We start from the raw sequence: 27,352 nt of genomic DNA, 5'->3' as shown, positions 1-27,352 counted from the left end.
AACCTTGGTTTACTTTCATTGATCTTAATCTTGTCAATTAAAGTTTGAAAAATCATGCCATGAAATGATAGAGATGTTTTTGCCTAATTATATGCATTTAAAAAATTATATTCTTAAAGAACTTATACATTTTGCTGAACTATGGATCTGGACATTGGGAGAGACCTGGATTTTAGTATCAGTTCTGCCCCTCTTTTCTCAGATCATTTGATAAATCAATCAGGTTTAAAATGTAACAGTTTCATTGTTTTCTGAATGAGGGATATAATACCTATTTCTGTAACTTTAAAAGAGATACTTTTTCAGATTTTAAAAATAGTGCATGCTCATTGTAGAAAATTTGGAAAATGTAGAAAACCATAAAGATAGAGTTAGAACTTACTCAAAATCTTAATATCTAGAGATCATTAATAACATAATAGCATATTATTTTCCAGACTATTTTTTTTATATAAGTATTTTTTACCAGAGACACACAAAATATACATTTGGCTGAGTGATAACTAGATGAGTCTTAAAATTAGTATTTGGTTGAGATGTCAAAACCAAATATCATGACCACAGAATGAAGTTCTGGGATATAGAATAAATCTAAAATGTAAAAGTTTATTAAAATTATATAATTTCAAAGAATAGTAGTCAGATTTTCCAAGTTGGGAATTGTAGTACCAGAACAATAATTTCTTAACCCTGTTAGGTGCTGGCTTGCTCTTGGGGTCTCTGTTGTATATGTTTACAATACTGAATAGGTGCCTGTTTTCAACTGAGTTCAGTGACTCAACAAAATCTTGATGGAATCTCATTTTTTCCCAATTCTTTATATTCTTTATTATTTATGCATTTCTTCCTTATAAAATCCTGGAATGCCAAATTAATGTTGTACCTTAATTCGTCTTTACTAGTATAATTAATTCCCAAGTAGGATATTTTTTTCTTAAAAGATTCATGATCTAAATGGAATTAAATAAGTAAAAACTAAAGTAGGTTTTCACAAGCATTCTTTTAATGTTATGAATACTACTACACCAAACCACAAAGATTAGAATTATGATATAATCCAATCTCTGTTATTCTGCTTGTATTATTGTTAATTTATTTGTAAATAGTTGTTGGCCTAGAAAGTATACACTCTTGTCCCTAAAGTTATTTGGTTCATGTGCTCTCTAATTCTTATACTAACTGTTGGTCTATTTTCTATTTTCCATTTGAAATTTCTTAATTGTTTTTATATTCAATAATCAGTCACTTCCACAATCATCATTATGGCAGTATTTTACTCGTAGAACAATAAATATACATTTATATTTAGGCTGACTCCTCTCAAATGCTAGAACAAAGGAGGGGTTCATTAGTCTGGGGTAGGGTTTCTCAACCTCTGCACTACTGATATTTTTCACTGGATAATTCTTTGTTTTTGGGACCTGTCACGGGTGTTACAGGATGTTTAGCAGTATCTCTGGCCTCTACTCACTAGATGCCAGTAGCAAATCGTGCCCTGCCCTGCCTTCTCCACCAGGCAAAAAGCATTCAAGTTGAGAACCACACTGCTCTGGGATAATAACTTCTAGTTTTCCCCAGATAGTTTATTCTCTTTATTCAAAGAAGAATTCTCTGTGCATTTTTGTTTGTTTTAATGTTTTTGTTTTTGCCTGGGAGTAAACAATAAATGCCTCTCTGTCTATGCGGAGTGGGAGCAGAGGAGGAGATACTACATTACATAATAGACTCATTAGTCTTACTTTTGGTTTCCTTCTTACTCCTTCCTTCCTACTGTCCAAGCTCTCTGTTTCCCCTGGGAAGTCTGAATCCTGTCTCCACCTCATTCATCTTTGGAGTGTTCTAGGTCTCTTCTCCTGCCTCCACCTGTCAACATCCTTCCCTCCATGTTATGGTTTCCAGAAAGAAATTTCTCATCCATTGCTATCTTCCTTCCCATTCTGTGTGTTATAGGGTTATCTCATTCTAAGGGTGTTCTGAGACACAAGGGTGGGAAGAGGATGCTTACAGTCTGACAGCCACCTGGAAGCTGCCCATTATTTTAAAATAGAAATCTTGGAGAAGATATGTATTTTTATTCACTCAATAAATAGATATAAGTGCCATGTTCTGACCTTTTTACATTTCCTCCCACCCTTTCTTTTCTAGAGCTCATTACCCTGGGACCCGTGCAGTAAAGGATGCTAGGTTGACTGAGAAGAAGCTTTGGTCTTCTGAAGATTTTAGCACTTTAAATAGTGATGTGGGTGCAGGCTGCTGGGGTCGCATATTGAATCAGAATTATATCAATGGCTACATGACTGCGTAAGTTACTAGAAACTTTTAAAGGTTTTTATTTTGAAAAATTTCAAAACACAATAAGCAGAGAAAAGTACAATGGACTTCCATAGTCTCACAACCTAAATTCAATGATTGTAAACATTTGCCTTATTTTCTTTATCTATACCGATATCTATACCTAAGCTGTGTCAACTCAAAAAAAAAAAAAAAAAAAAAGCAAGAAGCTGCAAATAATAGAGCTTATTTGGGGTCTGATATATTGTCTCAGATATGGTTAAGTTATCTCCCTGGCCTGATAATAGCTGTTTGTTCTTATGTTCTTTTATTCCCTTAAAATCACTTACTACTGAGACCTGTTCTGTAAGGGCAAGCATTGTGGCCAGGCTTAGATCACAAAATGGCTTAGGCCTAAAATGGCTTCTCTTACGTCAATAAAGTTATGTCTGGTTCTCTTCCTCTGGGGAACCCTTACCCTATCTGCCTACACCATCATTTGAACCCTGGCAGTCTGACTCTAAGAGTTCTTATTTGTAAAACTTTGCAACAGCTCAGAGTGAAGTTCATAAAATTATGTGTTGAAATTGGGGCATTTAGAATGTTGACCGTCAAAAGGAAAGCAAGTATGGATAAAGCCTTTATTTGTATTTGACTCACATTTGTGACATGTCTGGTACTGGTGGGTCATGATTCATCTTCTGGTTACACCATTCGTCAGTAAAATTGTACACCTCATATACATTTGTATTTTTTATTATATGATTCACCATTAAAAATATTTAGATGCATCCAACACTTGATTTTTCAAAATGTGAGTGAACTTTACGCAACTTATATTTTCTTGTTTTGGGTGGTAATTTTTTGTCATTTACATATATTTGTGTAAACTCTTATAAGGTCTTTTTTACTAAAGGCTTGTAGATATTTACATTTTTATTACAAGCTGCTTTGGTGTTTCTTTTTTATCAAACAAATCTTTTAGCACAATTGCTTGGAATTTGGTGGCTAGTTACTATGAACAGTTGCCATATGGGCGTTGTGGACTGATGACTGCTCAGGAGCCATGGAGTGGGCACTATGTAGTAGAAGCTCCTATCTGGATATCAGGTATGGTTCAGATTCCATCTCTCAATCCCTAACTTCCTCTCTAAGAGACAAAGCAGAAAACACTTAGAGGGGATTATATGAACACTGTGTGTGTGCGTGTGTGTTAGTTTTAAATATGTCTCTGTTTCAAGCAAGATTTGTCATAGTGTTTTGTAAGAACCTTTTGGGTAACTAGGCTACTTTCTGTATTCCATTCTCAATTATTCTATAACTAGGCTACTTTCTGTATTCCATTCTCAATTATTCTAAGACCAGGCTTTTTTTTAGTTGATATATTTTTCTCAGAGATTTGTAGTCATGACATTATGTAACCATGACATTATTCTAAACTCAGGTTGTTATTTCAAAAATATGGAAATGTTAAGTTGGATTTGTATATCCTGGTTGGTTAACCCCTTAAATGTTGAAATAGTTGGTCCCACATTATCTACATGAACTAATGTGCTTTTCTAATTTTGTCACTGGTTAATTGTGTCACCTCCCAAAATGGACAAGGAATATTGCTCAGTACATTTTCAGGACCAACTTTGGAGGTGCCCAATAAATACATATTGTGGAAATAAACTTGTTTGAGACCATAAAGCTTAGTTTTTGGAATATTTTGTTAACTTTTAAAAAACCGTATTCTTTGTAGTTATATTGGGATGGGTTAAATAGAAATCATCAAAAGTTGGGAGGGGATAACTTTATTTTTTATTCTTGGAAAGAAAAGGTTTACTCAGTAGTCTTGAACTGCCAGAGTGTGGTTCATTTATTTTCACCAGTCATTCTAAGAATATTCCCATAATTGTACCATTTAACTAGAAGTTGAAACATGAGACTGGTGAGTATTCTTCTCCAAAATAGAAAATAGCTGTTAGACTCAATCAGACTTGGGGTGGAAAAGTTTTCCTTCTACCCTTCTAGGTTCTTTGGCTAATCTAATAATTAAATGGATATAAGACCAGGAAAAAAAAACACATTTAATTTTGTACATAAAAATATGAGACTCAAATTTGCAGTCAGGCAATTGAGGTTTATAATGCCATCCTGAGCTAAGGAATGGGATAGGGACCTGGAGCTTCAAAGGGGAGGAAGACAGTTCACAGGACAAGAAGAGCAGATGTTTGCCCTGCCATGCAGGTGAATCTTTCAGATACAAAGTTGTCTCTGGTAGTAGCTGTCTTTCTGTGCTAGGTCCCCTATCTAAATTCTTTCAGGCAGTTAAAGGAGAGAGAAAAGTTTTTCTTTTGTCTGCTAGGTCTTGATTGCCATCAGTTCAAAATAATCCACATGCTAAAGTGGCACATTTTGGGGTGGCATGTTCTGTTTTCTTTCAGACTCAAATCAGTAAACAGCTTTTTATTTTTTGAGGAAATCCTGTTATCACAGTTTTAATCTTATTTGGGTCTTTCTCTGCTTGTCTATAGCTCATACCACTCAGTTTACTCAACCAGGTTGGCATTACCTGAAGACAGTTGGCCATTTAGAAAAAGGAGGAAGCTATGTAGCTCTGACGGATGGCTTAGGTAACCTCACCATCATCGTTGAAACTATGGTAATTCTTTGTTGTTTTTATTGGATTAATTCACTTTGTTAGTATTGGAAAATACAGCATAAAGCACAACTGAACACCTTCTTAAAAAAAAAAAAAAACAGGGGAGCTTTTCTCCTCTGCATAGGATCCCAGGACTGGGACAACCAGTCTGTGGCTTGACCTGCTCACTCTCTAGGTTGAGAGCAAACCTTCTCTTCCTTTCAGATCCCTCCTAGGGGTGGAGGACCCAACCTTATGCCTTTTTTTCCATTCTACTCAGTTACGTGGAAATCCTTCTTGAAGCTTTGGTTGTATAGAAGTTCTTCTGCCAGTTCTAGTTAGTTTTCTTTGAGAATTGTTCCACAGGTAGATGTACTTTTGACATGTTTGTGGGGGGAGGTGAGCTCTGCATCCTCCTACTCCACCATCTTGATCCAACCTCCTCTGTTTGTTTCTTTGAATCAAAGTTGTTTTTCTTTTTGACAGCATATAGTTGGATCTTGCTTTTTGAAAAATTTAGTCTGACTTTTTGATTCAATTGCTTAATCCATTTACATTTAATGTTAATATTGATATAGTCGCATTTACATCTTTCAGCTTACTTTTTATTTTCTATACGTCTCATTATTTTGGTTCATCTATTCTTCTGTTACTGTTTTCTTTTGCAAAAGTCAATATTTTGTGATGTAATATTTAAATTCTTTTAATTTTTTTTTACTGTATTTTAGTGAGTTATTTTCTTAAGTGGTTGTTCCAGGATTTAGTGTAGAAATCTTGACTTATTAGAGTCTACTTCAGATTTTTATTAACTGCATTCCAGTGAGATATTCATTTTTCGAAAGGTAGTTTTGCTTAATATAAAAATCTAGGCTGACAGTTTTTCCTTGAATGTGCTGTCTTCCATTGTTTCTGGTGATAAACCAACTATTAATCTCATTGAGGTTCCCTTGTAAATGATCTTGTTCCTTTCAAGATTTTCTTCTTTTCTTTGACTTTCAGCACTTTTACTGGGTGTCTGTATGTGCATCTCTTTGTGTTTATTCCTCTTGGAGTTTGTTGAGCCTCTTGGATCTGTAGATTAATGTTTTTCATCAAATTTGGAAAGTTTTCAGCTACTTTTCTTTGAATATATTTTCTGCTCCTTTCTCTCTCCACTGTTTTCTACTGTCCCATTGTATATATGGTGGTGTACTTAATGGTATCCCACATTTCTCTGAGGTTCTGTTCATTATTCTTTTTTTTTTTTTTTTTTTTTTTTGGTGGTACACGGGCCTCTCACTGCTGTGGCCTCTCCTGTTGCGGAGTACAGGCTCCGGATGCGCAGGCTCAGCAGCCATGGCTCACGGGCCCAGCCGCTCCGCGGCATATGGGATCCTCCCAGACCGGGGCACGAACCCGTATCCCCTGCATCGGCAGGCGGACTCTCAACCACTGCGCCACCAGGGAGGCCCTGTTCATTATTCTTTATCCTTTGTTTTTTTTTTCCCCACAGTTTCTCAGGTTGCACAATTTCTATCAATTGTTTTCAAATCCTCTAATTCATCTGCTATTTCAAATCTACTGTTGACCCCTCTAGTGAATTTTTCATTTCAGTTATTATATTTTTCAATTTCAGAATGTCCATTTGGTTCTTTTAAAATTTTTTGTCACCTAATTGATATTGTCTACTTGATGAGACATTGTGATTATATCTTCCTTTACTTCTCTAAACCTTGTTTCCTTTAGTTCTTTAAATGTATTTATATTGGTTACTTTGAAGTCTTCAACTGTTAAATCCAGCATCTGGTTGCTCTCACAGGTGGTTTCTGTTGCCTAGTTTTTGTGTATTGGTCACACTTTTCTGTTTCTTTGAATGTCTCCTAATTTTATGTTGAAAGCCAGACCTTTTATATAATATATTGTGGTAACTCTGGGTACTGATTCCCTCCTTTCCTGGGGTTTGTTGTTTGCTTGCTTGTTTGCTTAGTGATTGGCTGGAGTAGTTTAGTGGAGTTTATTTCCTCCACACCCCCGCCCCCCCCCCGCCCCCCCCCCAAGCCTCAAATGTTGCTTCTTAGAGGATGCAGCTTTGGGCAGGTGCACCTCTCTGTTATTGCCTCATTAATTACTGGTGGATTGCTCTATTGTTTTCAACAATGCTCAGGGGCTTAAACTGCTCCATAAGCTGATCCAATTAAATTCCAGCTTATTTGCAGAGGTGGATTTTGAGGTTAGTGTTTTAGGTTTATTCTGAGGGTTCTTCTTAGCTTTCTTTTTTTGTGGTTCTCCCTGTCAGAATAGCTGGGCAGTGGTTTAGCTTATGCATCTAATGAAGCTGACAGTCTCTTTTTATTTGCTTGCCACCAAAACTTCCATTATTTTTAAGAGCACCCTTACTCTTGAACTTCCCCATGCTCTGCATTAAGTACAATCAATTTCTTTGGGGAGACTTTCTGAACTCTGTGTTTTATGACCTGTCTGTCTCCCAGGACAAAATCTCTGAGCTGAAGCTTGGAGTTGGGGATGGGGACAAGGGTGTGTTTCTCTCTTAGTGACACCTCTGATTTAGGAGTATGGTGCTGGGTGGGGGTTTGGAACCCCCATATTCTCAGTGTGCCTTGTTTAAGGTGAGTCTGTGAATGGAACCTGGACAGAGGAAGGGAACCCTCAGCCTCTTGGCCACACTCATGGCTACTTGTCCTCAGCATCAAGTAGCTGAAGGGAAGGGGAGTGAGAAATGCTGATATTCTGCTTCTCTCACGAAGATATTGTCTTCACCTGGGAGCTGGGAGTGAGGGAACCCTGTGTTCTTGGCTGTACCTACTTGGCATGGAGTTTCTGTCACTCTAGGCTGAGAGGGACAGGGAGGGAGTGGATCATGGTTTAGTAGATTTTATTGAATAAATGTTTCTATATTTGTTGCATGGCCTTAGGACCATTTCCAGAGACTTTATTGTAATTATTATTTACATAGTTTTCACCAGGTTCACTGGGAGCAGGTTCATGGAGCTCTTCCCATTGCCATTCTGGAAGCAGATCACTCCTTTATTCATTATTCATTCAGTTTTTTGAACATATTTAAATACCTGATTTAATGTCTTTGTCTAGGAAGTCTAATATCTAATAAGCAATGACTGGGGTTTCTCAGACATAGTTTCTGTCAACTGCTCTTATGCCTGTGTATGGGCCATTCTTTCCTGGTTCTCTGAAAATCTCATAAGGATTTGTTGAAAACTAGACACATTACCTAAATAACATGGAGACTCTGGAGATCAGATTCTTCCTCCTATCTAGCATTTGTGGTTGTTGCTCTTTGTTGTGGTTGTTGTTGTTTATTTGCTTTGTGACTTTCCTGAACAAATTCTGTAGTTTGTAAGCTTTATCATTTGTGGCCACTGAAGCCTCTGCTCAATTATCTTAGTGGTCAGATCATGATTGTACAGATTTCCTTATGTTTGGAACTAGCAAGTGTCCCAGGCTTTGCCGATGGGCTCTGTGTGCACAGTTGGGGCATGCCTCAATACTCAGGCAGGCAGTTTACAACTCTGCCTTAGCTCTTACTTCCTGTTTGAGCAAAGCTCCCAGGTTGACTTGAATTTCCCAGTAAAGCCATCTGGGACCACAGTTTTCTCTGTGGGAAACTTTTTAACTACATTTTCAACTTCCTTTACAGATATTGGGCTATTCAGTTTGTCCATGTCTTCTTCAGTGAGCACTGGGTTTTTGTGTCTTCAAAGAAATTTGTCTTTTTAAGTTGTTAAATTTCTGGGCACAAAGTTATTAATATTATTCCCCACTATTCTTTTAATATCTGTATACTCTGTATTGATGTCACCTTTCTTAATGTTCATAATTGCAATTTGTGTTTTCTTTTTGTCCTGATTTCCTGATTAGTCTGGCTAGAAGTTTATTCAATTCTATTAATCTTCTCAAAGAGTCAGCTTTTGCTTTCTCAATTATTCTCTCTTGTTTTTCTGGTTTTTGTTTGATTTATCCTTTCAGCTCTATTATTTTCTTTCCTCTGCTTACTTTTTTTTTTAATTTAATTAATTTTTTTATTGAAATGTAGTCAATTTACAATATTATATTAGCTTCAGATGCACAGCATAGTGATTCAGTATTTTTGTAGATTACGCTCCCTTTAAAATTATTAAAAAATAATGTCTATATTTTCCTGTGTTGTACAGTATATCCTTGCTGCTTATCTATTTTAAACATAGTAGTTCGTATCTCTTAATCCCATACGTACCCTATGCTTACTTTGGTTTTAATTTGCTCTTCTTTTCCTAGTATCTTAAGCTAAAGTCTCAAATCCTTTCTTCATTTCTAATCTAGGTGTTCAGTGCTATACATTTTTTTCTAACTACTCTTTTAGTGGCATCCCACAAATCCTGATGTGTTGTGTTTTGCTTCTCATGCAGCTCAAAATTCTTTCTAATTTCACCTTTTATTTTAATTTTTTTCTTTGAGGCATGAATTATTTAGAAATTTGTTATTTAGTTTCTAAATATTTTGGAATTTTTCCAGAGATTTTTGTTATTCATTTCTGATTTAGTTTTATTGTGGTCAGAGAACAGACTTTCTGTGACTTGAATCTTTTTGAATTTATGGAGACTTCTTTTATGGTTAAGAATATGGTGTACTTCGGTAAATGTTCCCTGTGCACTTGAAAGGAATATGCATTCTGCAATTGCTGGACGAAGTGATCTATAGATGTCAGTCCAGGCAAGTTACTTGGTAGTGTTGTTCAAATCACCTGTGTCTTTGTTGATCTTCTGTCTAGTGGTATATCAGTTATTGAGGAAAGGTATTGAAATCTCTAACTATGATTGTAATTTAAAATTTTCCCACAAAGCCTGTCCCAGAACCTTATATTGTAAGTCCTCTGTGATTGTTGAATCCCCTAAAGTAGGGATGATGTCTCAGACTTCTTTTGATCCCAGCCCACTGTAGTGATTATTTGGAAAAAAATGATGCTGGCAGTGAGATTTGTTATATGTATTTAGCTGACCTCAGTTGTGTATTTGAAGGTTATATATAGGTGAGATGCCTTTTCAGTGAAAATGTCCCAAGATTTACTTTTTTTTTTTTGATGTATATTACTTGGAAAACAACATAAAAATTAATCTGTGTGCCATCAAATGACTGGAATTCAAAGTTTGAGTCAGTCAAAATGCCATTGAGTTTTACTTTGACTAGGCATACACAATAGACATTCAATAAAGGTTTTTAAGAAAAAAGTCTTTAAAAGTTTGAAATAAACTGTTATTTGTCACCTATTATGTGTCATTTCTGTTAATCTATAGGCATTAAATGTTTGTTTGTTTTTTCCCCCCCAAAATGGCTTGTATATCATTTGGATAACTTGCATGATTCTTTTTTTTTTCTACTCAGAGTCATAAACATTCCACGTGTATACGGCCACTTCTTCCCTATTTCAATGTTTCACAACAGTTTGCTACCTTCATTCTTAAGGGTTCTTTTGTAAGTAAATAAGTGGAACTTTTATTTTGATTTTGATTTGAGAATTTATATATTTTATCACGGGCTAGCAGTTCTTAAGTGAAGTCTTACATTACAAGTGATTAAGAGTTTGCATATGAATGGGTAAATGCCTTGGTGTCTTATGTCTGCTGACTAGTTTTAGTCAAACATACAGAAGCCACTAGGAGGTAATGCTCTTTGTGGTTTTGAAGAATCCTAACAAAGGTCACTTGCAAGAAAGTTGTTCTTTTTGGTAGAGCATCATTTGTGCAGTTGAGGGAACTTTCAAACATTGATCTTTACAGTACTCTGTACAAAAAAAGAGAGACAAGATTCTTGTTATTTCTACCTATTGTTAGATTTGAATACAGAAATACAGTGCTCTTTCTACTAATCGTGTAAGAATTGTTTTTTAATGCCAGAAAATTCTTAAAAAGCTTTTTACATAGGTATAATAATGAGTATTTTTGAAGCAAAGACACTAAAATCTTTTTGAACATTTGCCAAAAATCTGCAGTATTTTTAGGAAATAAAGTATTTGCTTGAATAATGTCTTCCTACTTTCAAAATGTTTACTATTTAAGATTTGAGGTGGATCTTTCGGTAAAAAGAAATAGAATGCACGTTGTCATTGATTCATTCTTGCTGGTACAGATTTTAGAAATCCTCAAAGAGGAGATGATGAATCACTCAACTATGCTTTCTTTGTGTTTCCTCCTTAGAGTGAAATACCAGAGCTGCAGGTGTGGTATACCAAACTTGGAAAACCATCGGAGAGATTTCTTTTCAAACAACTGGATTCTCTATGGGTAGTTTTAAATAAATTCCTATAGTGTGAGCATTGCAACAGTAAAGGGAACAGAAATTTGATTAATGAATTAATTTTTAATTTCATAACTGATTTTATGGCTGAAGCATAATAGAGGTAATAGGGGCATAACAGTTTGCCCGCCCCCCATTCTTTTAAATAGAAGTCCTCTTCAAGGCAGTATGGTTTGGTAGATGTGTTTGTTCTTGGTATTTAGTTCGTCTTGGTGAATGGTACCAACCATCAGTTGATTGCTCAAGTCAGAAATTTGAGTCTCATTTGAGACTGTCATTCCCACTCACCCTTTCTATACCATCAGTGATCAAGTATAAACAATATCACCCACATATTTCTCCTACCCATTCCTTATTTTCCATTCCCACGACTACTGCTTGTTTCAGTGCCTCATTATGTCTCTCTCGGATTTCGGAAACTATTTCTTGTTTTTTCAGTCTCCCCGCCACCCATCACACTACTACCAGAATGATGCGTCTAAATGCAGATCTGATTTTTGTCAGTCCCTGCTCAAATGCCTTAGTGATTTTTCCTATAAGTTCACATTCCTTAGTGTGGCATGTGCCCCATGTTATCACCTCATGAGGTAAAAGACTGCTTTCCTTTCTAGATGCATGTCCTACTAAACTGACCTTTCCTCACAGACTAAACATCTTGCATTTTTCAGAGCATGGCATGCCAAGTTAATTACTTCTGTGACTTTGCACATGCTTTTTCTTTGTCCTAGAATGCCTTCTGTTCATATCTTTGTCATCCTTCAAGACTCAGCCCAAGTGTTGCTCCCTCTGAAGCCTTCCCCACCAGTCTTAGGTCATAGCCACCTAGGGATATGTACTTACCTAGTAAACACTTTACCCACTACAGTGGATGCCTCGAGGATTGGGTCACAGCCTTATATACCTTTTTGTCCCAGGTGCCTAGTGTAGAGCTTAGCAAATGGTGGTTTCTCATGAGTAAATGTTTCAAAGAATGAATTGGCCCATGCAAGCACATCACTTCACCTAACTGACACAAATCTGCTACTTTTTATGGTAATTATTAAAGTTCTGTGACTCAACTAGTCAGTATCAGTAATTGAACACCCACTGTATATTAAATTTGAAAAAAGGAATAGTCTCTAATTTTTGCACAACACATTGCTAGAAATAGCATAATAAAACTGATTTTCCCCATAGGAAAAATAATATCATTTGGAGTTCTTCCTAAGCCAGAATATGGTATTAGATATTTCATAGATCTGACCAACAATTTATTAAAGCAAAGGTATGATATAAACCTCTAATATAAAGTAGAAAAAAAGAGCTACTCAGATTTCATAAAGTGGACATAATGTTTAGTGCCTGTGTCAATTATGCAAAGGACTTCAGTGTCTTCAGAGGCCTGCTTTTACCATAGGACACCTTTGATGTAGGGAAGGTTTCTCGTAGGTCACTCATTGAGTTTAGAACTTTATAAACATTTTCTCATTTAATCCTCACAATAGCCCTATGAAGTATGTTTTCTTCCCCTCATTTTATAGATGAAGAGATTATGGCTTTATATGCCAAGGTCATAAATGTGACATAAATGTAATTTGTTAATTGAAATACGTATTGAACATGTAATGAGTAAGACTTTTTTTTACATAGTAAACGTTTTCTGTGTTTAACAGCTGAGTCAACAGTAAGATTTTATGGATTTTTCTACCTTAGCAAAGTCCTAAAAAATAAATAAGCAGATCTCTTAGTTACATGTATTGAATTATACACAGGCTTTAAGGATAGTACAGTCTAATAGAAAAGACAGAGTAATGGAAATAGATTTGGGGATCATCTAGTCCTTCTTCCTTCTGTGAAAAGAAGTTCTTTTAATATCCTTTCTAGAATGTTTAATTGCACAAAGTCTTATAAATAACTTAAGAAAAAAGATTCCAAGGGCCTTGATATTGAGTGTGTCCTTCACAAGTAGTTAGGGAATTCTAAAAGAAATGAGTTTGGCTTATCTTAAGCTTATTATTATAATAATAATTTTTTTTTTTTTTGCGGTACGCGGGCCTCTCACTGTTGTGGCCTCTCCCATTAAGGAGCACAGGCTCCGGACGCGCAGGCTCAGTGGCCATGGCTCACGGGCCTAGCCGCTCTGCGGCATGTGGGATCTTCCCAGACTGGGGCACGAACCCGTGTCCCCTGCATCAGCAGGTGGACTCTCAACCACTGCGCCACCAGGGAAGCCCTTAAGCTTATTTTTTAAAAGCTATTTGACCCAAATGAGATGAGCCAAAGTACTTGGCTTGAACACAGCATTGTTTCTTTCTCAGCTCCTAGACAGCGGTGGCAGCTTCACGCTGAAACTTCAAGAGGACGAGCTGTTTACACTCACCACGCTCACCACCGGCAGCAAAGGCAGTTACCTGCTGCCTCCGAAATCCCAGCCCTTTCCCAGTGTCTATAAGGATGACTTCAATGTCGGTAAGTTTTTGTACTAAAACTTAACTTGGTTTCCAGTTTCAGCAGTAGTGGATAGATTTCTACCTGTCAAACCGGTGCCTGATGGAGTGGTTGTGAGAACCACATTAATTTAGCTCTAAATCTCTATGTGGTAAACGGGAAATAATTTTTGTGTTACTTCAAGATAAATCGCAATTTGAGGATCCTGTTAGTTTCAGTGCCAGAAAAAATGTAGAGGTTATTGTTGGAATGAAAGTTATACAGATCTTACTCAACTTACGGTGGGGTTAGGTCCTGATAAACCCATCGTAAGTTGAAAATATCATAAGTCAAAAATACCAAACCTCATAACTCAGTCTAGCCTACCTTACATGTGCTCAGAAAACTTACCTGAGCCTACAGTTGGGCAAAATCATCTAACACGAAGCCTAATGAGGTGTGGCATATGTCATGTTGTTTATTGAAGACTGTACTGAAAGTGAAAAGCAAAGTGGTTGTCTGGGTACAGAATGGTTCTGAGTGTATCTGTTGTTCACCCTCGTGATTGCATGGCTGATGAAAGTGTGGCCCACTGCAGCTTGCTGCCACTACCCGGCATCACAGGAGGGCATCCTGATCAAAATTCAGAAGTTGAGGTACAGTTTCTACTGAATGCATACTGCTTTCGTACCTTTGAGAAGCTGAAAACTTGTTAAGTCAGGGCCGTTAAGCAACTTGCCTGGGGAACCGACTGAGCTAGAATCCGAACCCAGGTCTACTTACTCCAGAACTCATGATCTTTCCTCTTAAGCAGTTGCATGGATTAAGTGTGTAAAGTCTGTAGGTCAAACTGATCACACTGATACTTAATAAAGATGATATAAAAGTCAATAGCTCTTTAGTAACCTAAACCTTAAACTCTGACTGTTTATAAGTATCATTTACTTATTTAAACCTTTTCAAAAGTATATCAAAATGTACCAGAAAATATCAGAGAGGAGAGATTCTGTAAGATTTGATATTAAACAAAGAATTTATTGTGTTCTGAACAGATTACCCATTTTTTAGTGAAGCTCCGAATTTTGCTGATCAGACTGGTGTATTTGAATACTTCACGAATGTTGAAGACCCTGGAGAACATCGCTTCACACTGCGCCAGGTTCTCAATCAAAGGCCCATTACTTGGGCTGCTGATGCATTCAACACCATCAGTATTATAGGAGATTACAAATGGTATGTAAAACTGACATCCTTATGTAGATCTGGCTGAAATAACCTTGTAATGTTGTCAGGTACATTCTGAAGCCAGAACTTTTCAACAGTTCTCCTGTCCAAGAACCTAACAGGTGTGTTATAATATCACGGTGGCCATAAACCAGCCAATTGTTTTATTGTTTAAGTGTCCTTCCCTCAGATTTGCCCAAATTAATAGTAATTGTTGCAGGATCAGATTGATTTTAATATAAAAATTGAGGACTTTGGGACCCAGTTATAATTTAAAATTTATTTCTAAGCAGACTTTGTGATTTGCATGTTGTTTTTAAGTTTTTGTTTTTGCTGGAGAGTTGATTTGTTGAAATGGTGCTGCCACCTGCTGGATCCATACTTGAATTACATTGTTTTAGCTTTTGTGGAAAATCTATTTACCAGGTGACAGTAGATGGCAACAGTAAAAAGCAAATCAGCTTTTAGTTGGCTAGAGAATTCCACTCTTTTATTTAAGCATTTGATAAAGAGAAAAGATGTATTTATTCTTCACTCAAAATATAATGGCCAAAGCAAAACTGAGAAGTCAGTTATGGAATTCCAATGTACTAATTAAAACTGTTTTAGGTGTTTCTTTTCTATTTTTTCTTTTAACTAGTATAATGCTACTGTGAAACATAAAACACAAGCATTTCAGGCTTGGTGATAGTAACTATTAATGTCAGGTCACCAAATAGCCATATCTGTAGCTTGGAAATTGGGCAGGGAAAGGAAGATAATTTGGAAAAGAGCTTTGAATTGTTTATCTGTAGAATGCTGCAGAAAGTCTCTCTCAGTATTGCCTTACTCCCTGTTATAAATCCCAATTCTAGTCCGAAACTCAGATAGTAAATCTTAAGAAACTCCTATCCAGAGTTTCTAGAACCCTTACAGCTCCTTGGAGAGTTATTGGGGGTAGAGTAAAGAATTCTTGCCTAATTTAGAATAACTTCAATGGCTTATCTTTTTATACAATAGAAATACTGTTTATCCCAACATCTCTGTATCACACACTTTATCTGGACATTCTGGTCATGTCAGCGGGGTTTGTGATTTCGTCATTTGTTACTGATGGTCTTACAGTAAGACAGGTGGCTGCGTTTAATTGTCTAAGGGATGGGCCCTGTTATTTTGATCACCATAGAAAACCTTTAAGTTTCTGTGACAACCCATATCCCCCACGCTCATGAACACTACATAGGGCTCTCTCTGAACCCCAAATCTGTTGTTTCTGGCTGGGACTCCAGGAAAACTGAGAGACTCTTTCATTGTAGTAGAGAGATGACGTAGAGCACCATCTACAGATTAAACAAAACTCTTCATACCTTTGTAGGTTTCGCAGTATTTAAATAGCAGTACGCAATCTGTACTACTGCAGTGTGTAAGGAGGTGAAGAGGAGGATGGGGGAAAGTGGGGAGAGAAGGAAGGAGTGACATATTCTGAAAGAAAAAGAACCAGGAAATGGCAACTATGCATGTCAAGAAAGGACTGTTTTTGTCTTTCTTAAGCCCTACTTTCATCATGTTCTTTCACTGCTCAAGAATACGCAGTGGGGCTTCCCTGGTGGCGCAGTGGTTGAGAGTCCAGCTGCCGATGCAGAGGACACGGGTTCGTGCCCCGGTCTGGGAAGATCCCACATGCCACGGAGCGGCTGGGCCCATGAGCCATGGCCGCTGAGCCTGCGCGTCCGGAGCCTGTGCTCCACAACGGGAGAGGCCACAACAGTGAGAGGCCCGCGTACCAGGAAAAAAAAACACCAAAACAACAAAAAAACAATATGCAGTGACTCTTTCCTGCTACCGAACCAGATCTGCACTTCTATGCCTGACTTCCAAGATCTTTTAAAATTTGGTCTCATCCTATTTATTTTGTGTTATTTCCCATCATCCTATCCTGTATTCAAGGGAGCCAGATCTGTTTAGAGATGTACACACATCCCATGTTCATTTCTGTTCTCTGGCTGTGATGCCTATTTATTGCAGGGAAAGGAGGGAATGAAAACTGGGTAACACTAAACACTGGTATGAGCTTCCCATAGCTACCTTTTGGCAAAGGTAGCATCCTCTTTACCTTATAGACTGGGAAACTGAGGCTTCGGGGTAAGATTTGTTCAAGATCCCATACTTTTAAATTCCAGAACCAGGGCAAGAGGCCAGGTCTGTTTGGTGCTGTAGCCCATGCTCTTGGACTATACCTCACAGCCTTGTTTTAATCATTGTCTTCTTCCTGAGAGTAGGAAAGGGAAAGTTAGTAAGTTAGTGGAGTTTATCCATAGTGCTATTCTAGTAAATCAGCTCTACGTGTGCACAGTGCCATCAGTTCTTAGAACTGTGTTTAGGACAGACCTTCTCTCATATTTAGATTTAGTTAAGTATCAGCACAGTAATTTGACTATAAATAGTAGACTTTACCAAAGCTGTTAAAGACTTCCATCTTGTTAGTAAGCTTTGGTTGGGATCTGAGGACAATCACAAAATTATCTTTTGCTGCACAGACCTGAATTCTGCATCCTTTTGATCAAATTTGCTTAATTATGTTGGCTTGTTTTTGTTCTCTCAGCACTTCCAAGAGATTATGGCTGTGGAAGACTAAACCAAACGTTTATTCTCTTTTATTCATTATCTGTAAAATTGCCTGTAAGTTGTGATGCAAGAATCACTTATTCTGGACCGTAAGGTATAAAAGGAAAACATTTGATCTTCTCTCACTCTAACTCTAAATAGAATAAGTTTTTGGTGCTGGCAGGATCTGTAGCACTTTCAAACTTCTGATGAGCCAGCAGGGAGGTAGGGGATGTAAGGAACAAGCTGATCCTTGGTGGTTTCATGCTGGTGATAATCTACAGAGAGACAAACTCCCTCTGCTGTGGGAGGACATACAAGAGAGACTGGGCTTTAGTTACTTAGCATTTGATTTTCCCGTAAAGTAGCCCAGCTTTGATTAAATGATTAAATGTAGATTTTCCTGATTGTTGTGTACCTGCTGTAGGTGCTTCTTTTTTATGTTTTCCTTTACAAAGTAAAATTTCACTGTGCAAAATTCACTGACAGGAAACTCTGAGAAATGTAAAAGTCACATAATTCTGGATCCAATTTCTCCCCATTTCCAAAATATATTTCTTGGCATTCTTAGTTTTATTTTAGATAAATTGCTTGCTTTATTACTTGACTGTGTGCAAGCTTTCTAATTCTTTTCCATTTGCACTTAGAATTTGAGTGGGAGGGGAATTATTTTCAGAGGTTGTATTGGATTGGGGTGGTTATATCATTGCAGAAGGAATCCAGTAGCATTTATAAAAGGAAGCCTGGAGGAGATCTCATTGTTAAAGCTCTGGTAGTTCCTGGTTGGCTGAACCTTTCTCGTCCTTTGATCTCCTGTCAGTGATACCAAAACCAGGGTTTTACTGCCTCTGCACAGACGTAGGTACTCTGTAGGGGAGAACGGTCCTCCAAGTGAGATTCCTGGACCAGAAGCATCAGCATCACCTGGCAATTTGTTAGACATGCACACTCAAGGGGCCCACCCTAGACCTACTGAATCGGACCCTGAGGGGTGGGGCCTGCAGACTGAACTGAATAAGCCCTCCAGGGTGATTTCAATACTGCTCAAGTGTGAAAAGCCCTACTGTAGAGTCAATGTAGAGTTGACTGTGTCTTGTTAGGGTTAAATGTAAAAATTAGCCTCAAAGCAGCTTTTGTTCTCCTAGAGGTTCCTAGCAGTCTCCACTGCTTCTCTTTGCTGATGGAAATGTAATAAATCTTTTTGTTCAGAATGATGTGGAAACTTATGTTTTACGTATTCCTAGAAAAAAATGGCTTCTTCTTATATTCTTAGAATGAGAAGTTATTTTATTATAGAAAGATAGGAAATATATATATATATATATATATATATATATATATATATATATTTTTTTTTTTTTTTTTTTTTTTGTGGTACGTGGGCCTCTCATTGTTGTGGCCTCTCCCGTTGCAGAGCACAGGCTCCGGACTCGCAGGCTCTGCGGCCATGGCTCACGGGCCCAGCTGCTCCGTGGCATGTGGGATCCTCCCGGACCGGGGCACGAACCCGTGTCCCCTGCATCGGCAGGCGGACTCTCAACCACTGCGCCACCAGGGAAGCCCCAGGAAATATATTCTTAAGAAGCCTGAAAACAGTAAATATTATTTTCCAATAGTAAGTCATTAAAAGAGGCAATGAAATGACTTGACTTCGTCATGTAAAACTTGAAACCATCATCAATGAAGCCCATCCCTGGTATAAGTGTGGACTTAGCAAATCACATACCTTGATTAGAAGTTTGGAAGCATGTGACTTCGAAAAGAGCCATTTGTGCTACATTTGAAATGACATAATTAAAAGCACTAACACTTTGATTTTGCAGGTCCAATTTGACTATAAAGTGTGATGTGTACCTAGAGACCCCTGTGAAGGGAGGTGTGTTCATTGCTGGAAGAGTGAATAAAGGTGGTATTTTGATTAGAAGTGCCAGGGGAGTTTTCTTCTGGATTTTTGCAAATGGAACCTACAGAGTTACAGGTGATCTAGGTAAGTGGCTTCTTCTATAGCACATGGTTACTATGTGATATGTTGCTATATCTGTCTGTTACTTATGGGAGTAATGAAGGAGCTTTGTACCTCATCGTGTTCGAACATCTAATTGAGAAGAAATTCAACATGTGTAAGCAAACGCCAAACGATTCAAAATTATAGTGTTAATTAGTACAGACAGAGGCAGCTCAGTGAAAGAGAAAATTGTGCAAAGCTTTTCGGCTATTGTAGAGTTGAGCTAGGCTGTCAGAGTAGGATTACCAGAGATTGGGGTGTGGTGGTAGTAGTAGGGAGAGAATACTCAGGAAACAGTATAAATAAAAGCAAGACTCTAAGAATGTTGCTGGTGTGCTTATGGAAATACAAAAGGAAGGATTGATTTGCTTAAGACGGAGAATTCCTATTTCCTAATTTAGTCAATAACTTGAAAACAGCTGGACTTTTCTCATTCATCTCAACAGTCCTTGTCTTATGTAGAATAGTATTTTATCCAGAATAGGTGCTTAGGATCCGTTCAAGTTGAATTCCATCCACTTCACTTTGGTTTGGGTACACACCGCTCTGTTGAAACTAGACCTTATTGGTGGTGACTCTTCTTGATTCATAGTCTCTTGACTTTTGTCCTGCATTAATAAAAAATCTTCTCTCCTATAGTTTGTTCCCCTTTGCCTCTTCCTAAGGTGGAAAGGGCTCCAATAATAAAATAAAAATTAAAGAGGGAGTGGGTAATGAGGACATTAGAATAGGAATTGCATAATCATAGCATGACTGATCTGGAAGATACCTTGCATTTTCCAATCCAAAAGAGAGTGCCTGAGAGGTTAATTGCTTTACCCAAGGTCTCAAAATGAGGTAGTAGCAGAATTGGAACTAGGGATTTAAATCTCTGACTTCAGTCACCACTGCTCTGTGTCTTAAACTGCCCACTGGACATCTCATCCTGGCTTTCTCTCAGGCATTCAAATATAATATATTCAAAAATTAGCTTATTATTTTCTATCTAATTCTCAGCGAATGCTATTACCATGTAGCCAGGTACACTAGCTGGAAATCTTATGGTAGGTTTTGACTATTCCTCCTTATCCTCCGTATTCAATCCAATCAGGTGTACATGCAGACCTGAACTATACACGCTAATGCGTCATTGTACCCTGCTTGGTTTGTAAGTTTATTTTGCTCGTTCTCTTGTGAGCTCACATATGGCTCAGAGTAGGATCTCTCTGCATGCTGTATGGATGCCTGAATGAAGGATGTTTTGTTTTAAATCAATTGTAGGTATGGAAATGTCGATCTTTATTAAGGCTGACTTTACTACATACAAATGCGCCTAAGAACCCCCACTGAGTTATGGGATTCTGTGATTTAGATTTTAAAAATACATCAGCTGGGATAATCTCTTTGTGTTACAGCTGGATGGATCATATATACTTCAGGACATGCTGACGTTACAGCAAAAAAATGGTATACACTCACTTTAACTATTAATGTAAGTATTGCTGATCAAAATGCCTGAGGTAAAAATATTCTTTTCTTGTGCTTTTCTAACGTTTTCTGTTATCAGAGGGGGAAAGTATGATAAATAGTGGAAAATAGGCAGAGAGTCTGCCATGATACCAGCAAACCACCCGTCCCTGGGATGATAGCGTGTGTCTGGGTAAACCCACCCGAGAACCATCAGCAGCTGACTTTATCACCCCCAGTATTTTTTTTTAATTTTATTTTTGTTTTTTAAACTCAGGAGTAATCGGCAGAGTCAATAATTGAACTATTTTTTTTTCAAGTTTTCTTAAACCAAGATTCTTATTGGAGCTAATAGCTATAAGCAAAGTCACATAAATTTATTTTTTGATGGTTAAGAATGATTTGGTTTTCAGCTATAAGCACACTTTTTTAGAAGTTAGCTTCCATGACTCTTTGTCAGAGATGATACCAGATTGACGGTAGTATCATGGAAATCTAAAAATATTTGTCAAAATTATTGGTTGATCATGAGTTATTGATTGACACGCTTCCAAGGGATGCTGTGTAGAGAACTTCTTCTGTATAATATACTGCTCTCTGCCAAGACAGTCCTGTCATAATTTTGTTTAGGTTACAATAGAGATAAAAAATGGAATTCAAATAACTTTTTGAACTTGTTCTCTTTTCTAACTCAACCACCAAAAGTGACGGTACTAACTTTTCTGGCAGTAACAGTATGTACTGAAAATCCAGTTTGGGTGTAACGCAGTTTATATAACTATAACCACACTTGATGGGTGTAACCTCGTTCCTAGTTCTTCCCTTTTGCAGCGAACTGAGGCAGTAAGGGCTGGCTTACCTTCAGATAGAGGGGAGGCATCTTTTATGTGCCTTTGGTGTGAGGTGGTTCCTGCTGGAACAAATAACAGTACACATGTGCTGTTATTTGCTTAGGCAGATACTAGGTCTTGGAATTGGATTTAAAATTTTAACAGATCCTGCCCCTATTGCTAGCCAAACTATATCAATTTTTATAGCAGTTATAATAATATTTGATATTACTGATTTTAAAGATTTTTTTCAAATTAATAGACATGATTTTTATTTCCTTGATAATTAGGGAGGTTGCACATCTTACTATGTTTATTGGCTATTTGTGTTTTTTCTTCTCTGAAGTTACCCATTCGCACTCTTTCTTCATTTTCCTACTGTGTTGTCTTTTTCTGATGGATTTGTATGAATTTATTCTATATTCTGGGTAGTAACTCGTTGTCTGTTATATATGTCACAAATATTTGCTTCTATTCTGTCACATGTATTTCAATTTGCTTATGGTATGTTTCGTGAATAGACGTTTTAAATTTTGCTACTGTCATATATTTCACTTTTTTTCATTGCTTTTATGTTTTATTTAAGAAGGCCTTCCCCTTTCTCAAGGTCAGGAACATTTTTTCCCCAAAACCAAACAAAGTTCAGGATTTTTTTTAATGTTTAAGTTTTTAATCCATCTGGAATGTATTTGTGGTTCATAAGGAGAAGAGCCCAACATAATTTTTTAAAAACAAGTGGATAGCCATCATATTTATTACATAGACTGTCCTTTTGCCCATGATTTAAAAGCCATGTTTTCGACATAACAAATCATCATGTGTACATAGGCTTATTTCTGAGCTTTTTTTCTGTTTAATTGCTTTGTTTGTTATTATCCAATATCACACCTTAAATTGTGTTTACTTTCTAAAATCTTTGGTTACATGGTTTACTTCCTTCAGAATTCCTTCCTGACCACCTTATATAAGATAGCACCCCATCTCACTCTCTGCCCCTCTTCTCTTCCTTAATTTTTCTCTGAAGCTCTTGTTAACCTCCTGACATCTTACATGTTCTGTTGATTGCTGTGTGTTTGTCCTGCTCCTTTCGCTAAAACCAAGCTCCTTTAATGACAGGCGTCTGTTTTATTCACTGCTGGCTCTCTGGCACCTAGAAAAGTGCCTGGTGCACACACAGTCAGAGCAAGAGCCCTTGCAGAATGAATGAGTGGATATCGGTGAAGCAAGTTCCTCATTATTTCTTTTTAAAAATTACCTTTGCTATTTCAATAGTATATTTACTCTTCTATTTGAATTTTTTTTGTGTGTGTGTGTGTGGTACGCGGGCCTCCCACTGTTGTGGCCTCTCCTGTTGCAGAGCACAGGCTCCGGACACACAGGCTCAGTGGCCATGGCTTACGGGCCCAGACGCTCCGCGGCATGTGGGATCTTCTCAGACTGGGGCACGAACCCATGTCCCCTGCATCAGCAGGCGGACTCTCAACCACTGCGCCACCAGGGAAGCCGCTATTTGAATTTTTAAAACATATTTTCAATTCCATGAAAAATGCTGCTAGTATTACACTGAATTTATACATCAATTTGGGCAAAAATAATATATTCTTTTAGAATAATGTGTTTCCAGGGACTTCCCTGGCGGTCTAGTGGTTAAGACTTCGCCTTCCAATGTTGGGGGTATGGGTTCGATCCCTGTTTGGGTAGCTGGGATCCCACATGCCTTGTGACCAAAAGGCCAAAACATACGATAGAAGCAATATTGTAACAAATTCAGTAAAGCCTTTTTTTCTAAAAAAAAGAATAGTGTGTTTCCCCATTCAAGAACATGGTAACAAGAACATACTGCATCTCACCATTTATTAAGATCTCCCACTATGTCCTTCAGTTTTATTTTTGTAGTTCTTCCACATTACTTGTTAGGCTTATTTTTAGTAACTTTATGAATTTTTTGAAATTTTGAATAGGATTTGAAAAGATAAATCTCCTTAATTTTATTAGATATTTTGCGTACATGTTTAAAAAAAAGGGCTTATCAAAAACACCTGCCTCCTTCCTCACTGCTGTTCCTGCCGCCTCACCCCATTCTGTGTTCTGCTCCTCTGACACAGCCACTTTGAACTATTTCAGCTGTTTTCTTCTGGTATGTCTTTTATATAATGATTTACTACTTTTAGAAGTTAGCTCCAGTCTTGCTACTGGGATGGGCGGGGATATTGCTGACTTACACCTGCCCCACCCCCTACCCCATTATTTCTTGTTCTACCAACTCTGGGCATTCTGCTTCTCCCTTGCATCACATCTCTGGGCACATAATCCAGAGCGGTCTCTGAGGCACCCATCATCACATCAACCTGTTTTAATTCTTCACAGGCCACTTATCTCTTAGCTCTTAGGTATCGTGTGTGTTTGTGTGTCTCCTTCTACTAGAATGTAAGCTGTATAAGAGCAGGGACCTTGTTTTTCTTGTTCATCCTAAATTCCCCGTGACTTAAGCAACATTTGACATATAAATATTTGTTGCATAAATGAAAAACAAAACAAAACAACATCTTTTATGATGTTCATTTTCCAAATTACTGCTAATATGAGGATTTTATGATTTTGAAATTGGCCATTTTTGAATTCTTCTCAGCACACATCAGATGCTTTATCTTAGCGCTGTTGCGTGGGGGTTAGAACGATAAACTTTGAAGTCTATTAATAGTCACTTGCAGATATTTTATGTTGCTCCGCTTCTGTTTTACCATCATCATCTCCAGAAGACATACCCTTATGCAGATTGAATGGTATCATATATAAATATGTATATATATGAAAGTTTGGTACAGTACCCAATATGTGGTGAGCACTTTAATGAGTCAAGTTAATATTCTTCGGAGTAGGTGTGTTAGGAACAAGACAGGTCAGCATTCATATTTCCTTACTGATATATGCTGAGACTTCCAGCAAGTTATTTCACGTTTTTGAGCCTCTGTTTCCTTATCTGTAAAATGCAGGTAGGCTCTGTAGGTTGTTTTAGAGTTAGATGTTTTTTATTTTTCATTTGATACATTTTTATTAAGCATCTGTTACATGCACTGTTCTAAGTACTGGGGATACATCAGTGAACAAGCCAGACAAGGTTCTAGCTCTCTCAGAGCCTGTATTCTTCTAGGACAGGGATTATTAAACTTTTTTTTTCTTTAAAGAGCCAAAGAGTAAATATTTTAGGCCTTGTAAGCCCTATGGTCTACGTTGCAGTTGTTCAGCTCTGCTTTTGTAGTGAGAAAGGAGCCGTAGACTATAGGTAGCTGAATGGGGGTGCCTGTGTGCCAATAACATTTAATTTATAAAAAGAGGTGGCTGGCCTGTGGGCCACGGTTGGCTCACTCCTGCTCCAAATAAACAAATAAATAAAATTATGAAGGAAAAATGAGATAATGAGTTAAAGTAGCTTCCCTGCCAGATTCTCTAGATAGAGAGGTCAGGGAAGGCCTCTTAAAGTGGGTGATGTTTGAGCTGAGAGCTGAGTGGTGGGAAGAGCAGTCTGAGCACAGGGCACTGCTGTGACTGGCCTTGTGTGAGGAGCTGCCAGAGGATAGGTTGGCTGACACCTGGGGGGCCAGGGGCAGGGGGAGGATGAGCTTTAGTGCTGAATATAATTTGTGTACATAAGCTCCTTGACTCAATGTTAATATTCACTATCCCCTAAGTGGCAGAAGATGTTCAATAAGCACTTCTAGAGCTAAAGGTAGCTGTGCAGGTGTTGTAGTAACAGAAATGTATGTGGCTCTGAACGTGGAGTTGGGCAACTCAAATTCAAGTCCTAGCGTTGCTGGTAAATCTGTGACTTTGATTTTTAGTCTCATTAAGTCACCGTGTCTCCATGCATAAAATAAAATAAGTAAATGAAGGCCCATTCCATTATAATTTTATGACTTAAGAGCGGATTTTATTTTGATCCTTGGCTTAGTGCTTTGGATCTTTTGCTCTTCACCCTTTGAAATTAGCTAGTTTTAAATGTAGCTGGAATGAGTGTGTTGTGGATATATGCTCATAAGCATGCTATAATAATGATAATAAGAGCTGTGTGCCAGACACTTAGCTAAGTAGGAATGGCAGCTGTCTGAGGAGGACATTATTTTTATCTTTCTCTGTCAGTGACTAGGAAGTTGTTCCTGTGGATATTTCTCTTCTTCCATCCACTCAACCCCCCGCCTCTCCCCAGTCATCAGTTTAACTGATGGTTACTGTTTTTCTAACTTAAGGGTAGGCTCTTGATATAACTTTGAAGTGGTATTCTGTACATGAGGATAAAACAGTAAAACGAAGGTTAATTACCCCTCTCCCAGCTGGGCTGAGGCTCCTTAATGAAGACCTTAAATAAACATTTTGAGGGACTTCCCTGGTGGCGCAATGGCTAAGACTCTGCGCTTCCAGTGCAGGGGGCCTGGCTTCGATCCCTGGTCGAGGAACTGGATCCCACATGCATGCTGCAACTATGAGTTCACATGCCACAACTAAGGAGCAGGCGAGCCACAACTAACACTTGGTGTAACCAAATGAATGAATGAATGAATGAATGAATAAATAAATAAATAAGAAAAGCCTTTAAAATAAATAAATAAATAAAACACTTTGACCCCAGCAGTCCTGTCTGAAGAGCTGGTGGCTGTAAGCTGTCAATACAATGCATGTACATGCCACTACGTGTAAATGACAAATTTTTTTTTATTTTAGTGAACTTTTATCTAAAATTTTATCATAATGTTATGAAAAGTGTTACATTTCTGCAAGTTTTACAGCATTTTGGTGGAGTACAAGGAAATATTGAGGTATTCTTGTACCTTGGAAACTGTTTATATAAATAGATAAGAATTTCCTTTGAGAAAATTTTTTCTGTATTTCAAACTTTTGCTCAAACTTATGGACTCATTTTGCTGTGGTAAATCTTAAGTGAGAAGGATATTTGTTGCACTAAGTAGGTGGGCCATCCATTAAGAAACAGACTTCAGAGGATCAGTTTCACGTGTCTTTAAGGGATGTGTTTCTCCCCACTCCAGGGTGGTTTCTCTTCTGGCACGCTGAATGGCAAGCCTCTCTGGAAAAACGTCTCTGTCAACTTCCCAAAGAATGGCTGGGCCGCGATTGGAACTCACTCCTTTGAATTTGCACAGTTTGACAACTTTCATGTGGAAGCCATACACTAATACAGAGTGCCATAGAACACTCTCTGGATTTTCTTTCTTTTTGGTTTTGGTTCAGAGCCATTTCTGGTTTTGATGGATCAATATAGGAGCCTTTTGGAAGCTACAAATAATGGAGAGTAAATGCGGAGAAAAGTATATTTTTCCTTGATCATCTTGAAGATTTTTTTTTTAGAATTCCAAGGGGAAACAGATGAGCCTTTAATATGACCTGATACGTCCTGTAGATAGGACACTAGGTACGTTGGTCCCATCCTGCAGAGTGGTTTGGGTGTTCAGACCTCGAAGCCTTGTGTTAATGCTGAGGTAGCTCTCGTCATCTTATTTGCATGTGATCATGCAGATGGCAAGGACCTGATCATCACTGTGATGCATCTATTCATGCTGACTGTGTATCTAGTGAGCTGGTGTCCTCATCGTGGGTAATGCTGCTGTAACAGGAAGCTGAAGAACACTAGAAATACTGCTTTTTTGTTGTTGTTGTTCGTATTAC

The 27,352-nt window shown here is 37.8% G+C and overlaps 1 protein-coding gene across 2 annotated transcripts in view; it reads left to right on the top strand.

The window, feature by feature from the left end:
- GALC (galactosylceramidase) overlaps nt 1–27,352 on the top strand; it is a gene marked incomplete at both ends in the record, with an annotated part of 87,035 nt that overhangs the window by 32,117 nt on the left and 27,566 nt on the right. The window contains 10 exons of one of the 2 annotated variants that reach the window (XM_079699632.1): nt 2,146–2,301; nt 3,257–3,381; nt 4,791–4,918; nt 10,271–10,360; nt 11,083–11,169; nt 13,480–13,630; nt 14,641–14,821; nt 19,219–19,382; nt 20,795–20,871; nt 26,716–26,862. In XM_079699632.1, the coding sequence (XP_079555758.1) occupies nt 2,146–2,301; nt 3,257–3,381; nt 4,791–4,918; nt 10,271–10,360; nt 11,083–11,169; nt 13,480–13,630; nt 14,641–14,821; nt 19,219–19,382; nt 20,795–20,871; nt 26,716–26,862 (1,306 nt within the window). Of the gene's footprint in view, nt 1–2,145; nt 2,302–3,256; nt 3,382–4,790; nt 4,919–10,270; nt 10,361–11,082; nt 11,170–13,479; nt 13,631–14,640; nt 14,822–19,218; nt 19,383–20,794; nt 20,872–26,715; nt 26,863–27,352 lie in introns of those variants that run through there. The other variant, XM_079699633.1, reaches the window with a different exon arrangement.

Source organism: Hyperoodon ampullatus, assembly GCF_949752795.1.
Source record: "Hyperoodon ampullatus genome assembly, chromosome: 3".
Classification (NCBI taxonomy): domain Eukaryota; kingdom Metazoa; phylum Chordata; class Mammalia; order Artiodactyla; family Ziphiidae; genus Hyperoodon; species Hyperoodon ampullatus.
Note: the sequence above shows the minus strand (reverse complement) of the source record. Positions and strands in the feature narration are given on the sequence as shown.